Source organism: Eurosta solidaginis, chromosome 4, assembly GCF_040869045.1.
Source record: "Eurosta solidaginis isolate ZX-2024a chromosome 4, ASM4086904v1, whole genome shotgun sequence".
Lineage (NCBI taxonomy): Eukaryota > Metazoa > Arthropoda > Insecta > Diptera > Tephritidae > Eurosta > Eurosta solidaginis.
Genome location: NC_090322.1, coordinates 4,618,977 through 4,645,267, shown reverse-complemented (window position 1 = coordinate 4,645,267; position 26,291 = coordinate 4,618,977). Strand labels below are relative to the sequence as shown.

At 36.4% G+C, this 26,291-nt stretch overlaps 2 protein-coding genes across 3 annotated transcripts in view; both read right to left on the bottom strand.

Moving 5' to 3' along the window:
* Positions 1-25,556, bottom strand: part of LOC137248811 (uncharacterized) — a 28,112-nt gene extending 2,556 nt beyond the window's left edge. Inside the window, exon 1 of one of the 2 annotated variants that reach the window (XM_067779710.1) lies at positions 25,064-25,556. In XM_067779710.1, the coding sequence (XP_067635811.1) occupies positions 25,064-25,069 (6 nt within the window). In that variant the 5' untranslated portion in view covers positions 25,070-25,556. Of the gene's footprint in view, positions 1-3,242; positions 3,587-25,063 lie in introns of those variants that run through there. The other variant, XM_067779709.1, reaches the window with a different exon arrangement.
* On the bottom strand, positions 7,870-11,350 carry LOC137247537 (uncharacterized). Its single transcript, XM_067778522.1, has 2 exons — positions 8,341-11,350; positions 7,870-7,969 (listed from the first exon to the last, which is right to left on the bottom strand). The coding sequence occupies exons 1-2, from the start codon at positions 9,939-9,941 to the stop codon at positions 7,870-7,872; spliced, it is 1,701 nt and encodes a 566-aa protein (XP_067634623.1). The 5' UTR covers positions 9,942-11,350.
* Positions 25,557-26,291: the final 735 nt, after the last annotated feature.

The following is a 26,291-nucleotide window of genomic DNA, read 5'->3' as shown; positions in this document are numbered from 1 at the left end:
TGGACCGGCCAGTGCAACCTAACCTAACCTGAGCATTGCTAGACGAAATCGTTTGGAGGCGTAGCATTCCTCTGAGCTATCGTTCGCAATACAGAATGAAGCCCAAAATATTAGTTTCAACATTCTTATCACATTAATGGTTGTAGAAACCCTAGGAATGTATTTTGTTATTGCGTAGAAAACGTTTGACAGTAAATTGGAAAGCTTTCTATGTTTTCTGTGGTTTCCAGACAGAGAGAATACCCTCAATAAAAATGAAAATGTTTTTATTTTAATATTGAAGAAAATATGCTTATATACATAGTAGAGCGGGTCAAATTGTATGGATGGATTTTTTTCATCAGGAGTATAGCTAAACCGTAATCTACAGATGATTCTAAGAAAAATTGTTGAAGACACCACAGCTCTAAGTCCGATTTCGAGTCCCCGACTTTTGCAAATATATATTTTGCCATATGAATGTGGGGTTTGGCCAAAAAAACTTCATAGCTTCTGATATAATAAAAGGAAAAATTTCATACTGGGCTTACTTTAAAGTTATTTACGTACGCTTCAGAACCTGTATTAATAACTATAGTGGTTTTGAATTTAGTAGAGATATCAGGCTTAAATTATGAGAAATTTGCCTAAAATTAATTTTTAACAACTATATTATCATTTTTAACTAATTTCTTACGGAATTTTTTTTTCTTTACAGCTGAAGTTCAGAACATTTCCAACAACTTTCATTCAGACAGTTTTTCTTTTCTCGAATTCGTTTTAGTAGAAAAAAAATTTCAAAAAACCAATATTTTCATGTAATAAGCAAAAAAAACACAATTTTTATAATTTTTATGTAATTTATTTAAAGATAATTTTTTTACTTAGAATTGACCATTTTAACGTATTTTTAAAAATAAAATTAATATTATATTATTATTTTCTTTGCTCTGTCGGACTTAGAGCTATGGTGTCTTCAGCAATTTTTCTTAGAATCATCTTTAGATTATGTTTTTTCTATACTCCTGATGGGAAAAAAATTGACGCGCTACATAGGCTTCTCTTTCATCTTTTGAGAAAGAATAATCTTAGATTTTGGAGTTATTAGCTATAAAAGCACGTCCAGAAGGTTTTTGGGGCATTTTTGGTCCTATGCCGGATATAAACGCTGTACGTTCTGGGAACCAGCACCATTAGTAATTACCCGACAATTACGAACGAGTTGGACTGACCGCGATGAACCTTTTAGATAAGCCACCTCCCGTCATCCCTCTTGCCATAGCCTCTACTACTTAATATCTGTAAGTACGTGTGCAAAGCCTATCAAACAATGATACTAGAAGCCAGGTTTACGCGGATGATTTGGCAATTATTGCATGGGTAAATTTGAGAGCAGGTTATGTGATATCATACAGAGAGCCTTAAATATAACAAAGAGATGGTGCGCCAGTGTGGGGAGTAAGATAAACCCATCAAAGACGACCATCATTCCTTTCATTAGAAAGAGAGTCCTACCAGCCCTTAGAGCAATTAAAATATATGACGTAACCCACGAGTATGGAACGGAAGTAAAATACTTGGGGGTCACCTTTAACACCAAGCTCCTATGAAAACAATATTTTGACTCCATGAAAACTAGGACCACGATATCCATTATGACATGAAAAAGGTTAAGCGAAAAAAACTTATGTTTCAGATGGATGTATTACATGATAGTAAAACCCATGTTAACCTATGACTCGATAGCCTGGAAATCGCAAACAACTCGACTGATGACGCTAAAAAAACTCCAACTGCTGCCACATGTATGCATCACGAGGGCTATGCATATGCGCTAGAGGTTATCCTCGACGTTACTCCGCTATACATAGCAATACAGCAGACAGCCAAGTGAACCCTCATAAATATTGCAAAGGAGGGCTAGAGCACGGAAAAGGCTATTTCACATCGAAACTTGGAGGAGCTTAGAAGGAGCATCCCAATCTCTCAACTCCGCAGAGATGATATACTCAAGCAGGTGGTCCTTCAGAAAATATATATATAAAGTGGAATTTGGAGACAAGATTGCATAGAATGTAGCCAGATGAGAGAACATCCAACTCCCACACCATATTAAATGGTATACAGATGGATCGAAAACACCAGAGGCGATTGGAACTGGACGCTTTGGACCCAAAGCCAGAATACCAGTGCCTCTGCGAGTACACCCGAGCATATTTGAAGCGGAAATTTATGCCATAAGTCAGTAAACTGAACTGAAGCTTCAACGCAGATACTTCAACGAAAAACCAGCACTAGCCTTGGAGTTCGTGGAATGCATAATGTAGTACTGCTATCCTGGCTCCCAAGCAACAGGGAAATGGAGTGTAAAGAGCAAACGGACCAATTGGTCCTTAGCCACTTCTGCCAGTTTGCCTACAGGTGATTCGGGACATTTATTGCTAGAAAAGGAAGAGCACTGGTGCAATGCGCAATCTTTAAGACAATCTAAGCTACTGTTAGTAGGTTATAGTAAAAATCACTATAGGACAAACATAGGCATTTAAAAAAACGCGCCTTATAATTCTAACAACCATTCTTGCAGGACATAGCAACAGCCGCATACATAAATTAGGCATACAATCGAGTGACCGGTTCTGTGATTGTTCAGCGGGGATGGCGGAACATATCCTCTTGGAACGCGCAATATTAAGACGTAGTGCTAAGTTTTTAGGCTCGCCATGGTCAGAGCATTCCTTTCCTCCCAAACCGTCAAGTCAGGAGAACTACTAGGCTTCATTAGGGAACTTGTATTGGGTGAGGTGCTGTGAAGGAGATGAAGACACAATAGACGAATGGTCACAGTGCAACTCTCAACAATTATATTATCTTATTTTATCTTAGGTAATATTTCGCTCAGTTGAAGAAATTGCTCGTTATTATTTTACTAAAATTTCCTGATTTTTTAAATCTATTTTTTTGTTTTTGCTATTATTTTGCTTGTTTCGGAGGAAAAAAACAAAAAATATATAAATGAATAGGCACTTGCGATATATATTCCTTAAACAATTTTTTGGAGTTTTTGTTCGTCACTGGCACCAATCGTCAAGAAAACAATGCACCTGAAACTCTCTTGAAACAATAACTATTTCACTAATCAATAATCAGTTCAAGGCTTAATTTTATCTTATTCTTGTATCTCATTTTCATGATTTCCTGTATTGTCGTAAATATGTTTTTTTTTTTTTCAAAAAATGCTTTCATAGCTCTCAAGTTTTACCTACCACAGCACAAATCAGCAACTTTGGTAGTAACATTTTCAACACTTTTGGCTTTTTTTATGAAAATTGTAAAATCTTTAGTTAAATATTTTATATATTTTTTGGTCCCTAAAATATTTTATTTTTAAATTTTTAAGCTTGGAAAAAACGCATATCTTCACTTTATAATCATTCATTTAATGCTTAGCAACTTATTTAATTCATTTTTATTTTAAGTTTTTTTTTTATAATTTGCAAATTCAACGAGCTACTTTTATGTAGTTAAATTTTTTCATTTTATTATATGCAATAATTCAATTCATTTCTCCAGCAAGAACAAGTTATCTATACGCTTAACATTCTTCTCAACCGCGCGTCTGCAGCAACTCGACATTTCTGAAACATTCTCTAATGACTCTTTGCCCTTTTATACTCACCTCAGGGAAGAGCTGCAAAGATGGCTCATCATTTGAGACAGCATAAAACTTTAATTCTAACAAAATTAATTGAGGTACTAAAATATGAAGAGTATAAACAGCGAAAGCAGCGAAACTGATGCCAATACCAACAACATCAAAAATCAAAAAAAAAAAAAAAACTTTAAAGCTTCGTATTAGAAAAAATAAGCAAAAAACATAGAAAGGAAATTCGAAATGCAACACGCACGACTGCGCGCAACAAACACGCAATAAAAATCAATAAAAGCTGTATTAAAAAGAACATTAAAACAACACCAAAGTCAAACTTACCAACAAAAGAAAAAGCAAAAAAAATGGCGGGAATTATGGAGAGTGATGAAGAGGAAGCCTCAGCAGCATTGACGGTATTTTACTTGCACCAAAATTCGTTTGAGCCGTTAAAGCAAGCTTAACTATAGCATAAAGTATTACAGATGAACTGCTGACGCGCATGCGCACACGCACCCTCTCACTTGTACATATGCACACATTCACACAGCTTGTCAATCGTTTACAAAATTGGTGAGTGAGTGAGTCTGTGTTTATGGCATGACAGCTAGGCATTTATGGCTTCGTTAAAAACGTATTTAACTAAAATTTTATTGACTGTAATATACTCAATCAAAAATGTAAGGAAATGTTACAAAGACAACAAATACGAGAGTGAAAAATTAGGAGCTGAAATGAGTATTATCGACTTCAAGAGGAAGTAAAGAGTAGAACAAAGGTCAGTTAAAGCGCAATCTGGAAGCAGATAAATAAATTACTTTTTGAAGACTTCACAGCGGCAGGTTTCAGTATTTGTGTGTGGAAAAAGTAAAAACAAACTCTAACAAAATTTTATTGATTGCGCTTGAAACAACGATTTACATACATATGTATATCTTATTTGAAAAAAGGCCTTTTTATAGAAAAGTCTTGGTCTTTGACTATGAAATACAGTACAGCAATTTAAAGTTTTTCGATAGTCAAAAGTTTTCTTTAGAACCTTAAAAATGAGAAATGCGAAACTCTTTCTTCGATTTAAGTGTGGACTATATTAAAGATTAATGCTAACTGAATTTTGTGAATGAAATTCCTTCGAGCTTTCTCTTTGGAGTTTAAATTCTAAGTATTCCTAAAACAAATTGGTTGAAACGAAATGCCTGCGCACATTGATATGAGGAGCGTCTAAATCGCATTGCGTATGTAAAGAAAGTATCGATTAGCTATGTACTAGTGTTAACAAAATCTTTATATGTAAAAATGATATGCTGTACATTAGTCTCGCTAAAACTCAAAAAGGGCTTGACCGATTTCAAAATTTTTGTTTGTTTCGTTCGTTATGATTCATGAATGATTTAGTAAAAAATTTGTTGGAAAAGTAGGCGGTGCCATGCCAACTTCTTATAGAGATTCCATATATGAGCTGGGATGTAAGGGGAGTGGAAGTGGGAGCGAGATTCGGAGTGAAAGTGACAGTTGGAGTGGGAGTTGGAGTGAGAGATTGAGTGGGAATGATGGTTCAAAAGGGAGTGAGAGTGAAACTGCGTGTTGAATTGATAGTGGGAGTGAGACTGGGAGCAAGATAAATGGAATAAGGGATTCAGCTGAGAGCTTTGGAGACAAAATAAGGGAAAATAACCATTTAGCAAAATGAACCTAGGGTAACCCTGGAATGTGTTTGTATGACATTGGTTTCAAATGGAAAGTATTAAAGAGTATTTTAAAAGGGATTGCGCCATAGTTCTATAGGTGGACGCAATTTCAGTATATCGCCATAAAGGTGGACCAGGGGTGACTCTAGAATGTGTGTTGTACGATATGGGTACCAAATGAAAAGTGTTAATGATTATTTAAAACGTAGTGGGCCTTAGTTCTATAGGTGGACGCCTTTGCGAGATATCGCAATAAGGGTGGACCAGGGGTGACTCTAGAATATGTTTGAACGATATGGGTATAAAATGAAAGGTGTTAATGAGTATTTTAAAAGGGAGTGGCCCTTAGTTCTATAGGTGGACACCTTTTCGAGATATCGTCATTAGGGTGGGCCAGGGGTGACTCTAGAATGCGTTTGTATGATATGGGTACCAAATTAAAGGTATTAATGAGGGTTTTAAAAGGGAGTGGCCTTTAGTTGTATATGTGAAAGCGTTTTCGAGATATCTACCGAAATGTGGATCAGGGTGACCCCGAACATCATCTGTCGGCTATTGCTAATTTATTTGTATATGTAATACCACGAACAGTATTCCTGCCAAGATTCCAAGGGCTTTTGATTTCGCCCTGCAGAACTTTTTCATTTTCTTCTACTTGATATGGTAGGTGTCACACCCATTTTACAAAGTTTTTTCTAAAGTTACATTTTGCGTCAATAAACCAATCCAATTACCATGTTTCATACCTTATTTCATATTTGGTACAGAATTATGGCATTTTTTTCATTTTTCGTAATATTCGATATCGCAAAAGTGGGCGTGGTCATAGTCAGATTTCGGCCATATTTTATACCAAGATAAAGTGAGTTCAGATAAGTAAGTGAACTAAGTTTAGTTAAGATATATCCATTTTTACTCAAGTTATCGTGTTAACGGCCGAGCGAAAGGACAGACGGTCGACTGTGTATAAAAACTGGGCGTGGCTTCAACCAATTTCGCCCATTTTCACAGTTAACGTCATAGAATCTATGCACAAACCAAGTTTCACAAGGATTGGTAAAGTTTAGTTCGACTTATGGCCTTAAAAGTATTCTAGACGAATTAAATGAAAAAGGGCGGAGCCACGCCTATTTTGAAATTTTGTTTTATTTTTGTATTAGGTTGCACCATATCATTACTGGAGTTGAATGTTGGCATAATTTACTTATATACTGTAAAGATTTGAAATTTTTTGTTAAAATTTGACTTAAAAAAAATTTTGTTTAAAAGTGGGCGTGTTCGTCATCAGATTTTGCTAATTTTAATTTAGCGCACATATAGTAATAGGAGCAACGTGCCTGCCAAATTTCATCATGATAACTTCAACGACTGCGAAATTACAGCTTGCAAAACTTTTAAATTACCTTCTTTTAAAAGTGGCCGGTGCCACGCCCATTGTCCAGAAATTTACTAATTTTCTGTTTTGCGTCATGGATCAACGCACCTACCAAGTTTCATCGCTTTACCCATCTTTCGAAATTTTCGATATCGAAAAATTGGGCGTGGTTGTAGTCCGATTTCGTTCATTTTAAATAGCGATCTGAGATGAGCCCCCAGGAACCTGCATACCAAATTTTATCAAGATACCTCAAAATTTACTCAAGTTATCGTGTTTACAGACGGACGGGTGCACATGGCTAAATGAATTTCTTTTTTCAACCAGGTCATTTTGATATATAGAAGTCTATATCTATCTCCATTAGTTTATGCCGTTACGGATTACAGTTATGCGAACAAAGTTAATATACTCTGTGAGCTCTGCTCAGCTGAGTACAAAAATGAAAAAAAGAATAGACGAGAATCGTTTAGAGAAAGAAGAGGGAAAGCGAGGCTTACTTTTTTACTGTAGGCAAACCAATTTTTGGACAGGACAAAATCTTCCGAGCTCATTAGTTTTAAGATCAAAAAAATTATTTCTTGATATATTTATTTCTTGAATACAAAGATGTTGAAGGTGTAAATGTGAACATATGTAAATATCTATTTTACGTTTCTATGTCATATGTAGAAGATATGCTAGGAAACAATTCACGCCGTGACTTATGTATATGTAACAACCCTCTCTTTCATTGGATCATGAACCGGTTTGCCGCTCTGCCGGTCACTCTACGAGATTCGACGGTGCTTGGACACACCTTTGCAGAACAAATGGTCAATTACTTATCTGTCTGTTACTATTGTGAACCGTATAACTTTTTGAAACGGGTTGGACCCGGTTCTTTGTTATAACCGGTTTCTTTTGGAACCGCTTACTTCTTAAGCCGCTTCCTTTCAGAACTGATTAAGCTTATGCAACCGATAACATTTTTTGAATCGGTTACTTTTTGGACCCGGTTACTTTCAGAACCGATTAAGTTTTTGGAATAGTTTGTGTTTTTTTTTTTATTTTTTTCTTAACCTTTTATTTGCTTGCAATTTTTTAAACGCTTTATTGTTGGAATCGGCTACTTTTCGACTTCGCCTTTTTATTTTTTTTAAACAATATAAATTTTATAACTAAAAAGGGAAAAGAAATTGCTAGGAACTAATTTCATTTGGCTCTCGTTGGTCCGTGGTGTGTACGTATTTTGATGAAAGGCGATATTCATTATTTTTTTGACTGCGTTGGCCTTTGTATCTGAAATTTATAAGTTTGTTTTCAATTAATTTAAACGATACCATTGAAAATTATAAAACAGCGTGTCGTTTTCTGATCTAGAGCTTTCGACATATAAAATTTTATTAGTTCGGATATGTAATAAAAAAGCTAACTCGTTTTCTTTGAAAGAATTAAAGGCTTGCTGCTTTTGCTGCAGTAATTAGAGCAAGCTTTCATAAATATCAAAAGCTTCTTTACCCAAAAGCTTAGAGGACTTTTTTCAAGAAACAATTTCCAACTTCAAAGAAAAATATGTGCAAAGGAAGGACAGCTTTTATCGCTTAAATCAAAAAACTTTAACTTAAGCTTTATACACGTGAAAGCTTGGAAGCTTTGTCATGCCGACCTACCTCGAATTTAATATAAACCAAGTCTCCACATCATCCTCGTCATTTACGGCATTCTCCTCCGCCTCACTATCACTATCTACTACTGATTGTGTTACATGCTTTTCTTGGTGCACTTGTGCAGGCGCCAGCGGATTATCCAACGTACTTTCGACCATCGCTTCTGCTAAATGTTTCTCCCCTGCCATTGGCTCTTTCTTCAATAACTTGCCCAACGTAAATATCGGAAATGCATACAACTCTTTGGTTAACGCGTAACGCGAGCTCACTCTTTGCGTTGTTTGGGAGGATGTGGCAGGTTTTTCTAAACTATCGTCAACATAGATATTTCCTAACCGATTGTCATTGTGTGACAGCTCATCTCGCTCTACCGTATTTTCTGCACTATCTGCATCAGATTTGTAGGTGATTTCATAGTTGTTGAACGAAGCAGACGTTGTCGATGCAGTCACCATATCAGCGGCAAATCGATGATTCTGTGGTGGACTAGGCGCTGTCAAAGGGAAGGGTGTTGTTGACGCTGTGTGGTATCTCAACCGATCCGCTGACATTGGTGTCCACTGTACTTCGTTTGGTGAGTGATAGGCGGAGTAATGTTTTGATTTCTTCATACGCCATCTTAGCGTTTCTGGCGTTGATTTAGTGTCCGCAGCGCTCGAAAATGATGACTTGACAGTTGATGTTTCATACACAACTGTTGGTTGCATGGTTGTTGCCTCCTGACTCAAAGCAGCATCTTGCTGTAGCATGCGCGACACATGTGGCATATCTACGGCTTCATGCGCATAAAATGGTATTAGTGTAAGATTTAAAATTTGTGCACTACCCGGCATACGGAAGCGTTCTACAATGGGTTTGGGTCGAAATATGGGCACATTAGGTGGATAAAGTACCTGTCCTGGTACGGGCTCTTGCATCTGATATGTGGGCGCGCTTAACATCGTATTTAAAATGATTGCGCCTTTCGGTCCAGTATAAATAAATATTGGTGCTGCATCCAAACTATCATCACCCGGTACGCTATCAAAGGTGGGCAAGCTAAGACGTGGTATATACTGTTCACGTCGATGTGATTGCTGCATCAACTTGGAATTCGTAAAGCGTGTTTGTTTTTCCTTTAGGCGGCGCTGAAAGTTTACACGTCGCAAAGGTTGATAATGCTGCGCAAAATATGCGCGTGGTGTGTGTTTGTATGTGCGCAGGCGCTGCGAAGGACGCCGAGGTCGTGGATGTGCTATGTATTTTGCGTGCATTGGTCGCTTTTGTTGTGGCACAGAAATTGCATGTGGTTGACGTTGACGAGTTTGTATGATTTGCGGTGCATTGCTATATAATTTTTGTTGTTCTTGTATTTGTTTATGCTGTGTTTGATAGCTGTTATAAGGATCTGTGGAATAATTAAACTCTGCGTAATCGTTTTGCCGCACTCGATCCTCCAATATCCAAAGTGGTCGCTGCTGACTGAGATAGCTACCGCCCAGCCTATTGTTGGGGGTCAAAGCGTTAGGCTTCTTTGTCTCTGGATGACTCATTATTGCGTGTGTGAGTTGTAAGCACCAAATTGTTTGCAGTAAAAATAACGCCCTCGCTCCATTGTAGTTCATGCTGTGTTTTTTGCTTCACGTTTTAGTTAAGAATATCGCATTTCAGTGAACGTTTCGCTTGTTGGTTACTAACTGAGCTTTGCCTATGTTAGTTAAACACCTTTATAATTTTAAAGGGCTTAATAATAATAAAAAGTGGCCTACTTGTTTTTGTTATTTTTTTTTCGCACTCATTAATACAAGTAGGTTTTAATTCTTTCATGTTCCTGTAGTTACTGTTCTTCATTTTACTGGATATTCGAGTTTTTTAATTTTTTGACAATTTTGTTGTAATTCTTCTTTCATTTTTTTATTTGTTGCTTCCGAAGTGTTTTTGCCTTAAATTCATGATTTTATTCTAGTTTTATTTTTTTTTTATTTAAGCTTAAAACTTAGTTCTAAAGGCTGATTTATCACTTTCTTTTTAGGTGAAAACATGCTTGCCCAAAAAAATAAATATAAAACTTCGAATCGTATTGCACAACTAGAGCCAAACAGCAACCAACCAAAAATATCAAACGGCTCTACTCCGGTGATCTGCACAGCTTCGAAATTTCGGCATTTTTTACTTAACTCACTTTAAATCGAAGTGTGCGATATTGTATCAGAACTGCCAGAACCAGAGAAGATCAACTCCCCTTACTTCCTACAAATTGGCGGTCTCAGAAAGCAATCTATAAATAACTATAATAGAGACAACTTTCATAAAGAAGCAATCTGATTTCACCTTTCCTACTGCTTTTTTCATTGGCGGTGTTCACACTATTAGGTTAATTCTTCAATAAATCTTTGTGGAGCTAATTTCTACGCCCGCTGACAATTGCTAAACATCTTTGTTTTTGGTTAACAAAAATCATAAATTGATTAAGTGATCTTATTTAATTACTGCAAGTCATTGTTTGTATGTAAAAAGTATAAAGCAAGTGCACACTCATTGAAATACGAGCAAGTGTAACACCAAGTTCGTGTCTTAAGTCTTTTGTTCATAAGTGAAAGAATGCTGATAATGCTGAAAGATAAACTAATTACCCAAATATATCAAACATATTACAAGAATTGTGTACGTAAACCTGTAAGGCTTACAAAAAAAATATATGTATGTATATATATACACTCTTAACACACACAAAATTAAAAATTAGAAAGAGTTAAAAGCTAATAATGGTAAGCAGCAACAAATTTGTGTTAAATTTACTTTGGCTAGCAAGTATTATACGCCTGAACAGCGCGTGGAGGGAAGAATTATGAGTGCAAAGAAGGAGCCACGAATATTTTGTGTTGTGATGGCATAGCATGCAACAAAGCTACACTTGAATGAGCTTCAGTTGTTTGATGTGCGGCATGAGGCGGACGTGCGGCAGTGTTGTCAAAACACATCAATCAAAAACAAAAATCGGAAAATGCACTGGGTTAAGTTGAATATTTTTTTGTTTTTTTTTTTTTTTGCTTTGCATTTTGTTACTGTAAATATTGTATGTAGTCTGCTGAAGTGTTACATATATATAAAATAAAAAAATAAACAGGTTGCTTGCGTAGAGAAAAAAGTTATGGGCAAGATTTTCTTTATATTTTTAGTTTGGTATACCTTTAATGTGGGTTACTTAGAACTTTTAGTTTATTTTTTTGGCACACATATTAAGTAAGTTCTTGTCTTGTTACAAATTTTACTTAAATAATATATTCTACATGTTCTTAAAACTTCATTTGTCGTCGTTTGGAGCTCAGCTTTGACAGTAAGTGCGAGCTAACAAAACCGTTAAAATTTTAGGCACGCTGGACAACAAACACGTTAGAAAAGTAATAAAAAAATAATAAAAAAATTTTAAGGACTACCTTTATATAAATGGACCAAAAAATAGAAGGCTATTTTTCCTTTAATACAGACATAGTCTTGTTGAATTTTGACTAAAAAACTTTAACAATAGTTCTTGTAAAAGAATTATGGGATTTAAAACTATAAAGTTGGGACGAAATCTTTCAATTTAAGGCAAACCATGTACTTGGGATTAACTTATTGATTATTTAAAATTTAAACACGCGCTCTATCTTTATAATTTTAAATCCCAAAATTATTTTACAAGTTTTTTAGTCAAACAAGACTATGTCTGTATTAAAGGAAAACTTGCCTTCTATTTTTTGGTCCATTTATACAAAGGTAGTCCTTAAAATTTTTTTATCATCTCTTTATTTTCAATTTTTTAGTACTGCCTACAAAAAGGCAATTGCAATTTTGATTAGTAATTTAAGTAATTTCTAAGTAATTCCTAACGCCGTTCTTTGGCGTTGCTCGGACGTACTACGTCTATATCTTTATTCGGCTTAAGTGACTGTAGAAAGATGTATGTGTGCTACATATAAATCGGTGAATTATTATAGCATTTCGATGTTCTTGATATTGGTGGAGCGGGTGAGTTGGACAAAGAGGATGAATGTGGTTAATGATTCCTGTTGGCGATTGTTCTCATAATTGGCGAATCCGGATTGTGCAAAGCAATCGTTGTTGGTCAATATGATCACAATTGTTGAGAAAGTAAGTTCAACACAATTGATGGTGAATTTTCATTGCTGGTGAATGTGCATCATAACAAGAGAATTCCACCTTGTTTCTCAGCTACTTAATTTGCACAACTGAAAATCGTGGTGAAATTCGCAAACGCCTGAAAGTCTAAAAGAATCGTTGGGAAAGTCACGTACGCCTAAAAGTATGCAAGGGCGTGCATTGAGTTGGGCCTTCAACGAGGTGGAATTCTACAACGCCTGCAACACTCAGGAGGCTAGCCATAAAGGTATGGCTCAATCTTCTAAATAGTTCGACTTGTGCGTTACTTAGCTCAAATTTTTTGATCAAACATTGCACTGTCACCGAGTTTTAAACTATATTTCAGGTTTCAAGTATCTATATATCCAAGAAGTTAGTTAAAAATCGATTGCAAAATTCCCAATTTAAAACTAGTTTTCTCAATATCTCGATTGTCACGGGGTTCTGACTTCCGGCCCAAGTTTCATGTCTCTAGCTCATCGGCAGTTACTCGAAAATCGACCGCAAGATTTCCCCGTTTTTAAAGGATTTGCAGTTATCTTGACTAGCGCCACCTAGCGCAATTTTTTTTTTATAAATTTTATTATCGTCAGGCCTCTAACTAAGTGCCAAGATTCTCTCGTTTTTCAGGGATTTGTAGTTATCTCAATTAGCACGCCACCTGGCGGAACTTTGTTTTCTATAAATAATATTGTTACTAGGGCTCTAACCAAGTGCCAAGTTTCAAGTCTCTAGGTAACCGGGAAGTTAGTTAAAAATGGATTGAAAAATTCCCAAATTAAAAATAATTTTCCCAATATCTCGATCCATGCGCCACCTAGCGGAATTTTTTTGATAAAGTATTGCATTGTCACCGAGTTCTGAGTCACGGCCCAAGTTTCAAGTCTCTAGCTCACCGAGAAGTTACTTAAAAATCGATCGCAAGATTCCCTGCGTTTTTTCAGGGACTTTCGTTTATCTCGATTCGTCTGCCATCTGGCGACAATTTGTTTTCCACGAATTGTAGTGCCACCGACTCGCAAACTATGTGCTAAGTTTCAAGTCTCTGGATCACCGAGAAGTTAGTTAGAAGTCGATCGCAAAATTTCCATTTTAAAATTAATTTTCTGTATATCTCGATCCGTGCGCCACCTAGCGGATTTTTTTTCACTTGCATTGTAATGTCTCCCATATCTGAACTATGTTCTAAGTATCAAGTGTCTAGCTCAACGGTTACCGAAAAAGACTTTTCCGTGGGTCAAAAATTTGTATGGAAATGAGGGGACAAACATGAAAGCGACTTAATATAAAGGTATAAAAAATAAATTTAAAGAAAAGAACCATGAACCTTTGATATTGTAGCCCATGGCACTAACTCAATGCCATTGCAGCTGTTTTTTTTTAAGGTAATCGTGAAAACTCATATAATGTTTGGTAAGTCTTGTAGGTTTTGCTCATTTTTTAACAGCCTGTTTGTAAGGCCCAAGAGAGCTGACACCGAAAAGATTGTTGGCAACCCGCTGACAGCGGGATCAATCACGAATGATGGTCGTATAATCGATAGTTCAGGGAAAACGTTCCATATTCGGATAGCGACAACCGCTTTTATGTTTATCTGCCTGGAACACGACGAAGCAGATATAAGTGTCATACCTAGGCTTTACGAGAAGATAGTTCAGGCGGTACTCCGCTATTTAAAACTTTACGAGTATTGACAAAATGTTGGTGTTTTTACATGAATTTTGAATGCAGTGCTGTAGTTGTGGGAGTTAAGGTGTCTGCGGTCTGGCCTTTGATAAAGATTTTCGATATAGGTTAGGCGCTATCTGACTTCGGGCACTCCAATACTTTTACCAACTTCTACTTTTCCTATTCAGTACACACTCTTAAATAAATAAAAACCCTGTATGATCTAAAGTGCATTTAATTCCTTGAGAAAGGAAGAAACGGACACAGTGAACTAATTAACAGGTCCCCGGAAGACTCAAAGTTGGAAAAGATGATTCTGTCAGTAGCGATCACCGTATCGTACTTCAAGCGACAGTCGTCTCTATTAAGCATGCCGGATATTATCCAGCTATTCGGACAGCATCTAAGCGGCAATTAATGCTCTGAACTCGACTGTGATGCGGTCAATAATGATATCGACATGCCATACGAAAACTGGCACTTCCATTTATTTTTTTTTTTTTTGCATTGAATTTCTTCGTGAAAAAATTTGAAGGTGGTAGTTTCGTATGACACGTCAATATTGCCTGGGCATATTTATTGATTTCTTAGCCCTTATGGTTGCAATTGAAGCCGACACTATGGACTGTAAGAAATTTGGAGATCCGCTGGCCACCTCTAGTCTGCTCTTAAAGAGATTGTGCTTCAGTCAGCTAAACAAGCGGTTGGCCGGCAGTACTTCTCGTCGGGTAGCGAGATTTTTTCGATCAAAGGTGGATGGTAGGCAGTGTGCAGAAATAATTGGGTTCACTAAGTTGGTAACTCAACCCAACCTGAAATGGTCTTCTTCAGACAAAATTCATACATTTTTTTTTCCGATTTGCAAAATTTGATATTTCACACTTCTAAGTATCTCACGCGAAGTTCAGCAAATAAATTAAATATTCTTTTAATATGCGAAAAGCATAAGTTATTAAAAAAATATCAAAAATTTCAAAAACAAAAAAAAATAACTACATCCGTTGTTGCACAACTCACACATACAAACACGCATATGAATGGCCTATCAGATTAAACAATTTTCGACCTAATTAAAAATAATTTGTGCTACTGCTTGCACACGCAACGGATGCAAGATTACAACAACAAAAATCTCAAAAATATTACCAAATCGCTGTGACTAAACAAGGGAGCACAGTTGAAGCGGAAAAACTGTGAGACTCAGCACTTCCGTAGTTCAATAATCTAGAAAATTACGTCAGAGCAAAGTTTTGTAACTCAACGGGTTATTTTCGTAATTCGTAAAGGCTATAGGAAAAATTTTTTCCATTTTTTTGTAGTTTCTTAAATTTTTTTTTTTTTTTGTTCATTATTATTTTTTCGCTCTCTCAGTATTTTTTCTCCTTTAGTGCTAAAGGCAAAAGTAAAAACTTTGTATTTGTTTGCATTCTTTCTTTCTCACTAATTTTTCTCCCTCTTTTAGCTATTGGGTGGCACTCATCAGTTACTTTTCCTTACGTTATCATCATCTCAACTCAAAACATCACAAGTAAAGCTATAAATAAGCGCTTCTGTGCACACATTAATCAACAGCATTGTCAGCTTTTAGTAGATCCAGTATCTCTCATTCATCTCATCTCATCTTCTTTGATTTTTTTTTTGTTCTTTCTCCTCCACTTGTAAGCTAACAGCAGGTATCATGAAAGATAAAATTGTTTTGGTTAACTTTAATTTGTTCTCAATTACTTTTTGCTTTGTTTCCGATCAGTGAATTTAGTTGTTGATCAATTTCTTTGGGAATTTCCTCAATTCTTTTGTTCTCAACTCCCCATGTCCGTGCTCTAATTAAATACTGTAATAAGTTTGAGTGCGCTTCCTTTGTATGCTAATTAAATGCTTTTTTGTACATATGTAATATGGTATAAGTAAAAAAATATTGAATGTAAAAAAGAAATCCCACGCCACTGTTTATTGAATACAATTTTCGGTAAAGTTCTTACCTTCTGTTACGATCGCGCTTAAAATTCAAGTTCGTTTCTTGAGTCTTTCGTTGTGTAAAGCCGTAAAACTTAATGCTTAACTTTTTTTAACCATTTATTTTTTTAAATTTAATACTTTTTAATATTCAGACACAAACAAAATTTTCGACAAAATACTTAAATATTATTATTTTTAAATTTTTTGTTATTTCCACACAATTAAATTTTTAATTGTGCATAATAGAAACGTTTGCTCCCCGCTATAACTTCTCTTAACAAATGAAATATATAAATTATCAGCGGCTTGTGTGTTTGTTTGACTAAGATAGTATTTTCCGTTTATATTTAAATTTAATTAACAAACAAAAAGAGCCTTTCCGCTGATTCATAGACTCCGATATACCTAAAGGCTTCCGCCTGTAGCAAACAGCAATGCAAAATAAAAGCATTTAAATAAAAAAATATATTTCCTAAAGCTAATAGTTGTGCGCACAGAGACAGGAAAATTAATATTTAAAAAAAAAATGATAAGCCCCAGAAATATGAAAATTCGCTATTCAAAATATACACCCACCGCCATTATTATTATATTTTTAATCGACATAACTCCACTCTCTGATTCACTTGGCTGCGCATGCGCAGCGTCGATTACGTTATATATACATATCTACGTCGGTAATTAGCTGCAGTTAGTGCTGGCGCTTGTGCTACCCACGCATACTAACATATACACACATACATATAAATTCATATGCTAACGCACACAATTACACACTTATTCAAAAGCTTTGCATGTGAGTTGTGTGAAGGAAGCAAAAATCGCCCGAATTCCATGTTTATGGCGCTCTACTTTAGTTGTAATGCCTTCTCCTCTAATTACACCCATCCCCGTCAGCGTTTTTATCTACATTGCTTTTCGCATGTTATAAAAGTCTTTTGCCAAATGGGCCAATAACTTATTTCTTAGTAACATAGCAAAGCGCGCGTACCTACAAAACTTAATTTTATTGCTACTAAAAGTGTTACAACAAAAAAACGTAGCTCAAAGATGAGTCGAAGACGTACGAGTATGGTGAGATTGTTCTATTAGAAGTGTCTTCAATTAATAATATACAAAATTTGTTTGTCTAGCTTGTCAAAGTGATCATCATTGTGAGCGTAATAGTGTTATTGGTTTGCTTACAAAGCGCGAATGCAGAGTAAGTGTCAAACTAGAAAAAGATTGAAGTTCAAAAAAGTGTCTCTTGAGAATTTAAAGTTTCACTTATTTATGAGATGATAATGAGATTATTTAAAAAATAATGACCTACATTGCCTAGATTGTATAAGTCATAACAACAGGCAGAGTGATGGATATTCTTTAAGCCTATATCAATAAACTAAGTCAAACGAAGTAGATATATTTGCCAAAATTAAATTGGTGTTGTAGTTGTTCCAACGGCAAAAGCATCTGAGAAGTCTTAGGACAATGATACTGGAAAGGGCAGTCCTTTGTTTGATATGGAACTGGTTTTCTACAGTTCTAGTCGGGTTTCTGTTAGCCTAATTACTACGAGAGTGATTAATTTATCCTCTCGAACATACAGATGAACTCAGCTAACCTATATGTTCTTCAAAAGAGTAACAATGTTATTGGAGAGACGTTGACCACGAGATCGATAGTAGGACGTAAAAAGCATCATATAATTAGATCAGCTATATAGTTGCACCATTCTTTGTAGCACCGCGGACATGAAGTTATATGGATTGTCGTATCATCTATCGTGTTACTTCATTTTCTGACCTAATCCGCAGAGATTACCTGGCAGCGGAAACTAGCCAATGGAAGTCAAACGCTATGTTATCACACTTTGAGGAAGCCTCAAAAAATAAAATCTTTCTGCATATACTTAATCACTATGAGATTTGTTCCAGAAACGTCTCTTTGAGTGAATAAGCTAAGTCATTTCTTTTATTCAATTTGTTTGGAATAACTCTATAAAGTCCTCGTGCATAAAATAACTCAGCCTATCTGACAAATACTATACGTATTTCTAGGACCCTGATTTACTTATACTTCTTTATTCTGAAGCTCTGCTGTCCGTTGTAACAGGATAAAGCACTTCTTCCTGCAACACTAATTCAAACGATATCTCGTCTTGCCTCGTCACTGACAGGAGTTGTAGTTGTTAATATTGATGTTGTTGTGCTTTAATCGTTACAACAACAATAACTACATCTACTGCCACTGACGCACTACAGTTTTTTGAACGGATATGTGTGATAAGATATAGGCAGGTGCCTTATATATAACGGTATAACCTTTTTATCTCTATTTTCTCTTTTTCGCATTTCTACTCTCCAATCTTTTAAGATTAATCATTCAATCCCACTACATACATATATTACTCCTCTCCATACTATTGGCCTATTCCTTTTCAAAAATAAATTAGAAGTATTTCCACCTTCATTAAATATAATTGTGATTAAAAACTCACAGTATTTCTATATCGTCTCTTCTCACTCTGCAGCAGTCACCACAAGAAGAAAAAGGTCATCATTCATGTGCCAATTCATAAAAAAATTGAGAAGCATACTCACACTATTGTGAAGCATATTCATCATCATCACAAACCAATTGTCATCAAGGAAGAGAAAGTCATACACGAAGAACAGCATCCGATCATACACAAAGAGCACAAACATCATCATGAGGAGAAACACGAACATATACATCCGATAATCGAAGAGGACGAAGAGCATATACATCATCATCATCAATACGATCATAAAGAAGAAAGCCATGAAAGTTAAACTTAAATGAATTGAGCCATGAGAACCGATTTAAAATTAGTTTAAAAAAAATAATTAGACATTACAATTTATGGGAATACAAATGTCGGGTAACGGTTTAGTTAGTCTCTCTAAGTACAAAATTAAGCTGTATATATTTAATTAAAGCATTAAACGTAAGGTTGAACTCTAAAATTTTTAAGTATCTCTAAAAAATTATAAGAAAATATATTTTGCTGAAACACATTCGTTTTATATTAACCGTCCTCGCTTAGATAATGCTTAGGAGACCCATCTAGCGGCAGCGGTTAAACAACTAGGGTGTAACGAAAAGCGGAGACACAACCCTCTGTTGTATTTCTGTGTATAACATATAGCGGAATCAGTTGTGATAAATAGTGGACGCGCATAGAATACACAGAATTAGTGCGGAGGATGAAACATGGACACATATTTCAGTTACATCTGAGTATAATGCGTATTGAAATTTAATAGTACTAATTTTATGCGTAGCAATTTCAGAGGTGTATTTAAAGTTTGTCGCTTAGCAGTCCATATAAAGTTTAAGCGTAAACGTAAAAAAAACACAGCCTTTAATACCATTTATCACAAACCTCCTTAAAAATCTTTGCGGCTGGTTTCACTGGTTTAAGCCACCTAGGCGATTGTCACATCATGAGGCAATGCGGCGATAGAAGTCCGGATCGCAAAATATCTAGACATTTTCAAATCCATCACAATGATCGTGATCGTTAGACAGGACTTGGTTTGGGATTAAGGGACCCCCGAAACGAATCTGTTAAAGCGGTTCAACCCTTCTACATATATTAAGTGATAATGATTTGATAAGTGATAAAAATAACACAACAAAATTTTAATAATGGGATTTGTAACTTCTTTTAATTCTAAAGAGAAACCGCGTATAGTGTACAGCTATTGTTATGGATACGCATTTACGGTGGAAGCAGTAAGGGAGGCGGTCGGCATGATGTGGTGGTGCACAGTGGCTAGTCATTGTCGGCTGGGGCGGGTCCTTGCCAACCTTACTGTTCCTGCGCCATAAACAAAAAAAAGTCATATCATGCCTATCATACTAGCAGCTGTCAAATTCAAAAAAAAACCGACAGAAGCGCCGAGACCGACTCAAAACGCTTATAATTCAAAATTAAAACGACATCCGGCGAACCGGATGTCACGGACAGACCGTTAAAACATTCAAAATTTAAAATTCAAAAAAAAAATAAATCTAACGCAAAAAAAATTTACCGAACCGGACCTGGCCGGTTACTAACGCTGAAATTAAAAAAAACGCTGAGAAATTAAAATACAAAAAGGAAAAGGGCCGAATATAACTTGGGGGCGCCGAGGGTGTTGTTGCGATGCCCGGTGCATATCCCACCCTCAAAATCCATGGCCACCGTCGCACCTAAAATTCCGGTGGCCCCTTAGCTGTAAACCCTACCTAGTGCCTTCTAAATAAATGTGGACGCCAGCATTCCCATTATTACAATATTTTATTTATACTTCATTTAAAAAAAACTGAAATATATCTAAGTTAACACGCTGCCGGCTCCCCAACATGTTGGATTCCCACGAACTAAAGTTTACACGTGCAGCTGTGTCAGCATAATCATTCTTCCCAAAATCCCATAGCCAGCTGCCGCTATGTCAGCATAATCATTCTTCCCACAGTCCCATGGGCCACCTGCAGCTGTGTCAGCATAAATATTCTTCCCACGTTAGATGGGCCACCTGCAGCTGCGCTGGCATAATTATTGTAAGCAGCATAATTGCAACCCAACACCCGCTTCAAGGGCAAGTGCATTTCATCATATCGCGCAATGACAATATTGCGCAACGTTATCAAATCTATGGGAACCAAGTCAGTACCTATGCACATTGCAGCGGAGTCAGCATATTTCTATTTCACGATGTTGTGAGACTTTTGCATTGCATATTCCAGCCAAGTAAGACACCTGCGGGAAGTCAAGGCCACACTCACACTCAGACGTCGCATATGTCTAGCTACAGAATGTAGCCACACAAAATGTTATAAAAGGAAGCAGCAGTCCACGCAGGGGGCAGTTGCGTTGGGGTATTCGTTCTAACCTATCCTTATTCTATTCACTAAGTTTGTATTTACAATTACAACCATCCTAAAATAAATCAGTCTGTAAAATTTAACTGTGTTGTTCTATTGTGTTTGCAGGGCAATTTGGCCCTTTAATTTTTTTTAGTGTAAGGATCACAGATCCTTTAAGTGGCGCCCGAGCAGGGACCAGTGAAGCTAAGTGCACAACAAAGTGAAAAGAGGCTGATAGCCCAAGAAATTGGAAAAAAGGGAAAAACCCTGCTGTATAAAGTGAAAAGAGGCTGATAGCCCAAGAAATTGAAAAAAGGGAATAACCCTGCTTATAAAGTGAAAAGAGGCTGATAGCCCATACAATTTTTTATAAAACCAAAAAACATGTGCTCAAATGTCAAAAGGATGGCGGACAACAAAACAAACAGAACTTAACGAAAGATAGAGCTTTTGATAGGGTTGCCGGACGTAGCATAAAGAATGGTGTAGAGACAGATTGCAGCAACAAGAAAAATTGCTACACTGGAACGGCAAACGATTAGCGGATAAGGAATAGAGTGATTAACGTTAGGCGAGTAGGGCGAAGAAAGAAGATATAAAAGGGGATGACACAGGTTAAAACGAAGACAGTTTTGAAGTGTTAAAGTTCTGGCATACGACTGCCTCCGCGCCACTGTGCTATAAAGTTTTTTTTTAATTGTGAAACCTGTGTTGTGCGTTGTTTTTAAATAACTAATTTAAAATATAAATTTTTTGTGGTTCCGGAAAACAAGGAGGTTCCGGCAAGGAGACGAGGATCGGAGTTCCAGGGCAGCGGATTAAAGGTGAGCCGAGTTAGGTAGCTTAGAGAAGTAGGAGTATGTGCGTATATATGTGGATACATATATGAGTACATATAGGTGAATGTAGGGCTAATAGTAATTTTATAATAATTTCTTTTGCTTAGATGGGGGTAATTGGTAAATTTTTTTGTGCATAAATTTTGTTTATAGTTTTGTCGCGGTTTTAAGCGAAATTTTTGCGTAAAAGTTAAAATAATTTTTATCCAAGAAAAGTTTTATGCCTGTAGCCTGTAGATTCAAATCGTCCTGCGTGTGATAGATTTTTTCTTATTTGAATCTTTAATCTCCTGAAAATTTATTGTAATTATTAGTAATTTATTTATTAGCTAAATTAAAAGCTCTGGTGGATTAGTTAAATTAAATAAACAGGGATACTGTAGATAGGACGCTGGGAATAATTGGGTTAAAATTTTGATATGCGCACATATCGGTACGTACATATATACGCACGTAGGAAGTTAGTTACTGTAATTTACGAAATCCTGAAATTTTAACTAAATCCTGTGTGTCATAGGAAAGAGGATTAGTGGCGATTTAGGAAAAGTGACTGGACTGAGAATTGTGGTGGCGTAAAACGAACAGTGCGGCGACGTGTAAGTCCCAAAATAAATATTTTTTTTTGAAGTAATCGGTTTTGTGATAAAATCTTATTGTGTTATAGTGTGCCCGGAAATTTTGGCGTGGAGGGATTAGGCACAACTCGCCGTAAGTCTTTAGTTCCAAATTATCTTTTTTTATATATATACGTATGTCCAGTTATCTAATTTTGATGCACCCGATGAGAACAACAACAAAATAGGGAAACTGGGGAAACGTCCCGTTTATATACATATGCGTGGTTACATACACATTTTTGTTTAATGCGCTAAGGTAGGAGAATACCGTTAATGGTGTGCTTCGTGATTATGCCAGAAAACCAAAGCGATCTTTGGTTTTAACAATCTTTCGGAGCACCTATTTTGTTATGTGGTGTACACTCGACACAGAGATCAAAATTTGAATTTTTCTGCATATACCATTTTGCTGTAGTAGCCAATCACCAAAATCGAAAACTAATAATTTTGTGCATATCCAGTTTCCCGTAAGACTCCAATACAAGGCACAAAGGCCAGTAAGAAGCAGCACAAAATCACCCAAGAAGTGGTTTCGGAATTTACGTATATTTACTCCTTATGTGCATATATAATTTTTGTAGTTTTAGTTTTTTTTTGTGTTTTTACGTTTTTTTTGGTGCGTACATGCATGAACACACGCATATATCAAAAAAAAAACTATTAAATTTTTCTAAATTTTCGTGATATACATATTTTTGGTACAATCAAGATTTTTTTTTGTACATTTTTATGCACACCCTATTGAGGGTATGGTAACGAACCAAAAGCTTTTTATATTTGTTTTATAGTGTGCAGGTTGTTGGACTTGCCAATTATAGTTTAGCTATCTGCGTGTCTGCAAAGCGAGTAAAGCAGTCGCATTAGAGTGACCAAATTTCTTATTTTTTTGCCAAGCTGAAATTAATTGTTAAGAAAATTATTGTGATTAGGTTAGGTGTATTGTATCGTTGTCCTATATATGGTAAGCGATTCTGCCCATAAGTAACATTAATATCGAACACTTTTTTGTTTGAGAAATTCTTAAAATCTCATACATATCTACATACATAGGTAGGGGTAAAACCAACTAAGAGAGCTCGATTAGGTAGGATCCATTACCTTTAACCGAGTAAAATTTTAAAATTAAATTTTTTTTTCTCCTCGTTTTTTTATTGTGTTGAATGATTGGCAGGACGTTTCATCATAGTGAAACATTTTTTTTGTTTAGCCTAAATATTAAGACTATTTTTTTTATTATGATTCATTGTGATTCTTTTTATGATTTCAATATATTTTGAGTTTGTTGTTGAGAGTAAAATGCGGAGTTAAGCACTTTTTGGGCGGGAGGTGAAGATGGCGTGATGAAGAGGTAAGTGGAGGGGACGGAGCATGGCTAGAGGGAGACCGCTAAAGTTAGGGTGCATGAAACGAGCGGTCCAAGGTAGGGCGGGCTTCCTGAGGTGAGATGTGTATGAGGCTGATAGGGTGGATGATGAAGGGAATAAATGTGCGTCCGTACGACTCCTTGGTGTTAGGGTTGAGGACCACTGCCCCTCTTATACTGAGCTAGTCCGGGTACCCCAAGGAGCCAAACAATACGTGTACGTGACATATTTGTATGGCGCCCAATCTAAAATACAAGAAATGTACATATATTCGCATAGTTATATGCAGGTATATTGTACATAAAATTATAAAGTAACATCAGCGCAACAAACAAAAACAAAAAAAAATAAAAAGGTTTAAATTGGCGCCCATAAAGCTTAAGTTTCAAAAAAAAAAAAAAAAAAAAATTAAACATTTTCAACTTTTTCGTTTTATTTTAAAAATTTATTTAAACCTTTTTGATTCATAGCGTTCATCGAAAAAGGGTTTGATGACCGCTGTCAGCCGTGCGGCTTAGTTGGCTTACTTATAAAGTTTTTTTTGTAGTTTAATTGCACTAAGGCGTTAGTTGGTAGCACACCAATCCCCATACAATAGCCAAACGGTGACATAGTTACCGAACAGTAGGGTGATCTATCTGCACCGCCACAGTACAATGCAAAGATAATTTTCAAATTTCTTTCTTGTTAAAATTTTGTATACAGTGTTTTTTTTGATTAATAATTTAAATCAGTTTGGTTTCTATGTATGGAGACCGAAATCGAAAGTTTAATTTTTGATGTTCCATGCATACATACATACATACATATGTACATAGAGTAGTTACTGGCCGCAACACTCGTTTAGATACAGAGGTTGCGAAGCATAACTTTTTTTCTGGATATACGCATTTATATTTTTTGTATTATTAAATAATCAGTCCACACACGAACTCATACAGGAACGATAAACTATGCTCCAAACCCTCTGTTTGGAAAAACCTCTTCGGGAGTCATGCCATCTGAACTCCCGCAAATTAGCACATTGGTAGAGTTTGAAGTTACAATAAGGATTTGTTTTACACAAGCATATTTGAAGATTTGTGTAAAAAATTTGAAATTACAATAAGGGAAATTTTTTTAATTTGAAATTTTTTTTTATTTGAAAATAATTTGGCGCTTAACATATATGCATACATACTAGGTATTTTAGGTTTTATACGAGTCTTTGAGTAAAATACAAGGGTTCCGAAAGACATTGCGTTTTTGATTATTTTTTTTGTGTGATACACGGAAACTAATTTTTTTATGAATAGTACACCACCTGCATTTAACACCAGAGCCAAAAAGAAGATTGCAGCCATGGCATCTAATGATCCAAACGGGAACGCATCGGTCGAACAGGATGCCTCGTTCATTGATTTATCGGAGCGTTTTGGAGGTACAAAGAGTAGTGGGGACAAAACGGAAGAAAACATGTAGGAAGATGGTGCCAGTAGCGCGACACCTACGGCAGGCGGGAAAACAGGGACGTTGCCCAAGCAGAACACAGGTGCACAGGTAACGCAGTCCGTGCTTTTACGGCCGCCCTCGGTATCTTTCCCGCGCCCTCCACCATTCCACAATTTTTCTAACCAGGCCATAGCTCAGCGACCTAAAACCCATCAGATACGAAACGAAATAGCACCTATGATCAAAGAAATGATGGGTGAAGCAAAAGAGGCCCTTCTAAGTGAAATGAGAACAAATATGCAGGAGATAATGGATGGTTTGCGAAGCTCAAGCGGTGAGATGGGAGCTGGTGGTGGAGAAAATAGAACGCGTGGTCCATACAAGCGAAGGAGGCACAATACTAGCAGTGAGTCCATGGAGTCGAGGCGGTCGATAACTCAAAATGAACTTTTCAATGAAAATGTCCATAGCAACGGCAATAACAATGTAATTAGAGATGTCAACAGAAGCACCCGTAACCCTAGGAGGCCTACAGTGGGTAACTTGCCGGCGTTCACGGCGCAAGTACATCAGCGCCACATCCAAACAGCACAACCAGCGGGGCACAATTCGTACTCGGAAAGCGTCCCAATTGAAAATCAAGGTAGGAATTCGGGTATGAGACCTGAACTTAATTTAGAAAAGTGGGGAATTAGTTTCCAAGGATTCCGAGATTCCATGACCATTGAAGATTTTTTGTTTAGATTGGAATATTTAAAGGAGAAGTACGGTTGTTCATGGGGAGATATTTTAAGGGATTTTCATCGTCTTCTGGGTGGCGAAGCACGCGAGTGGTACTGGTTGTACATTCGCACGAACCGAAATGTAGATTGGCCAACCTTGCAGTTTGCACTACAAAGGTAGTTCGCCTCCCAGTTGACAGATTTCGAACTGATGAGGGAGATAAATGAACGTAAGCAGAAACCCGGGGAAAGTATTGATGAATACTTCCATGCTATTGGCATACTACGATCTCGTTTAAGGAACCCCATACCCGAATATGAAATGGTTCGACTAGTGAAAGGAAACTTGCGGGAATCGTTGGCAAAATTGGTTTATCC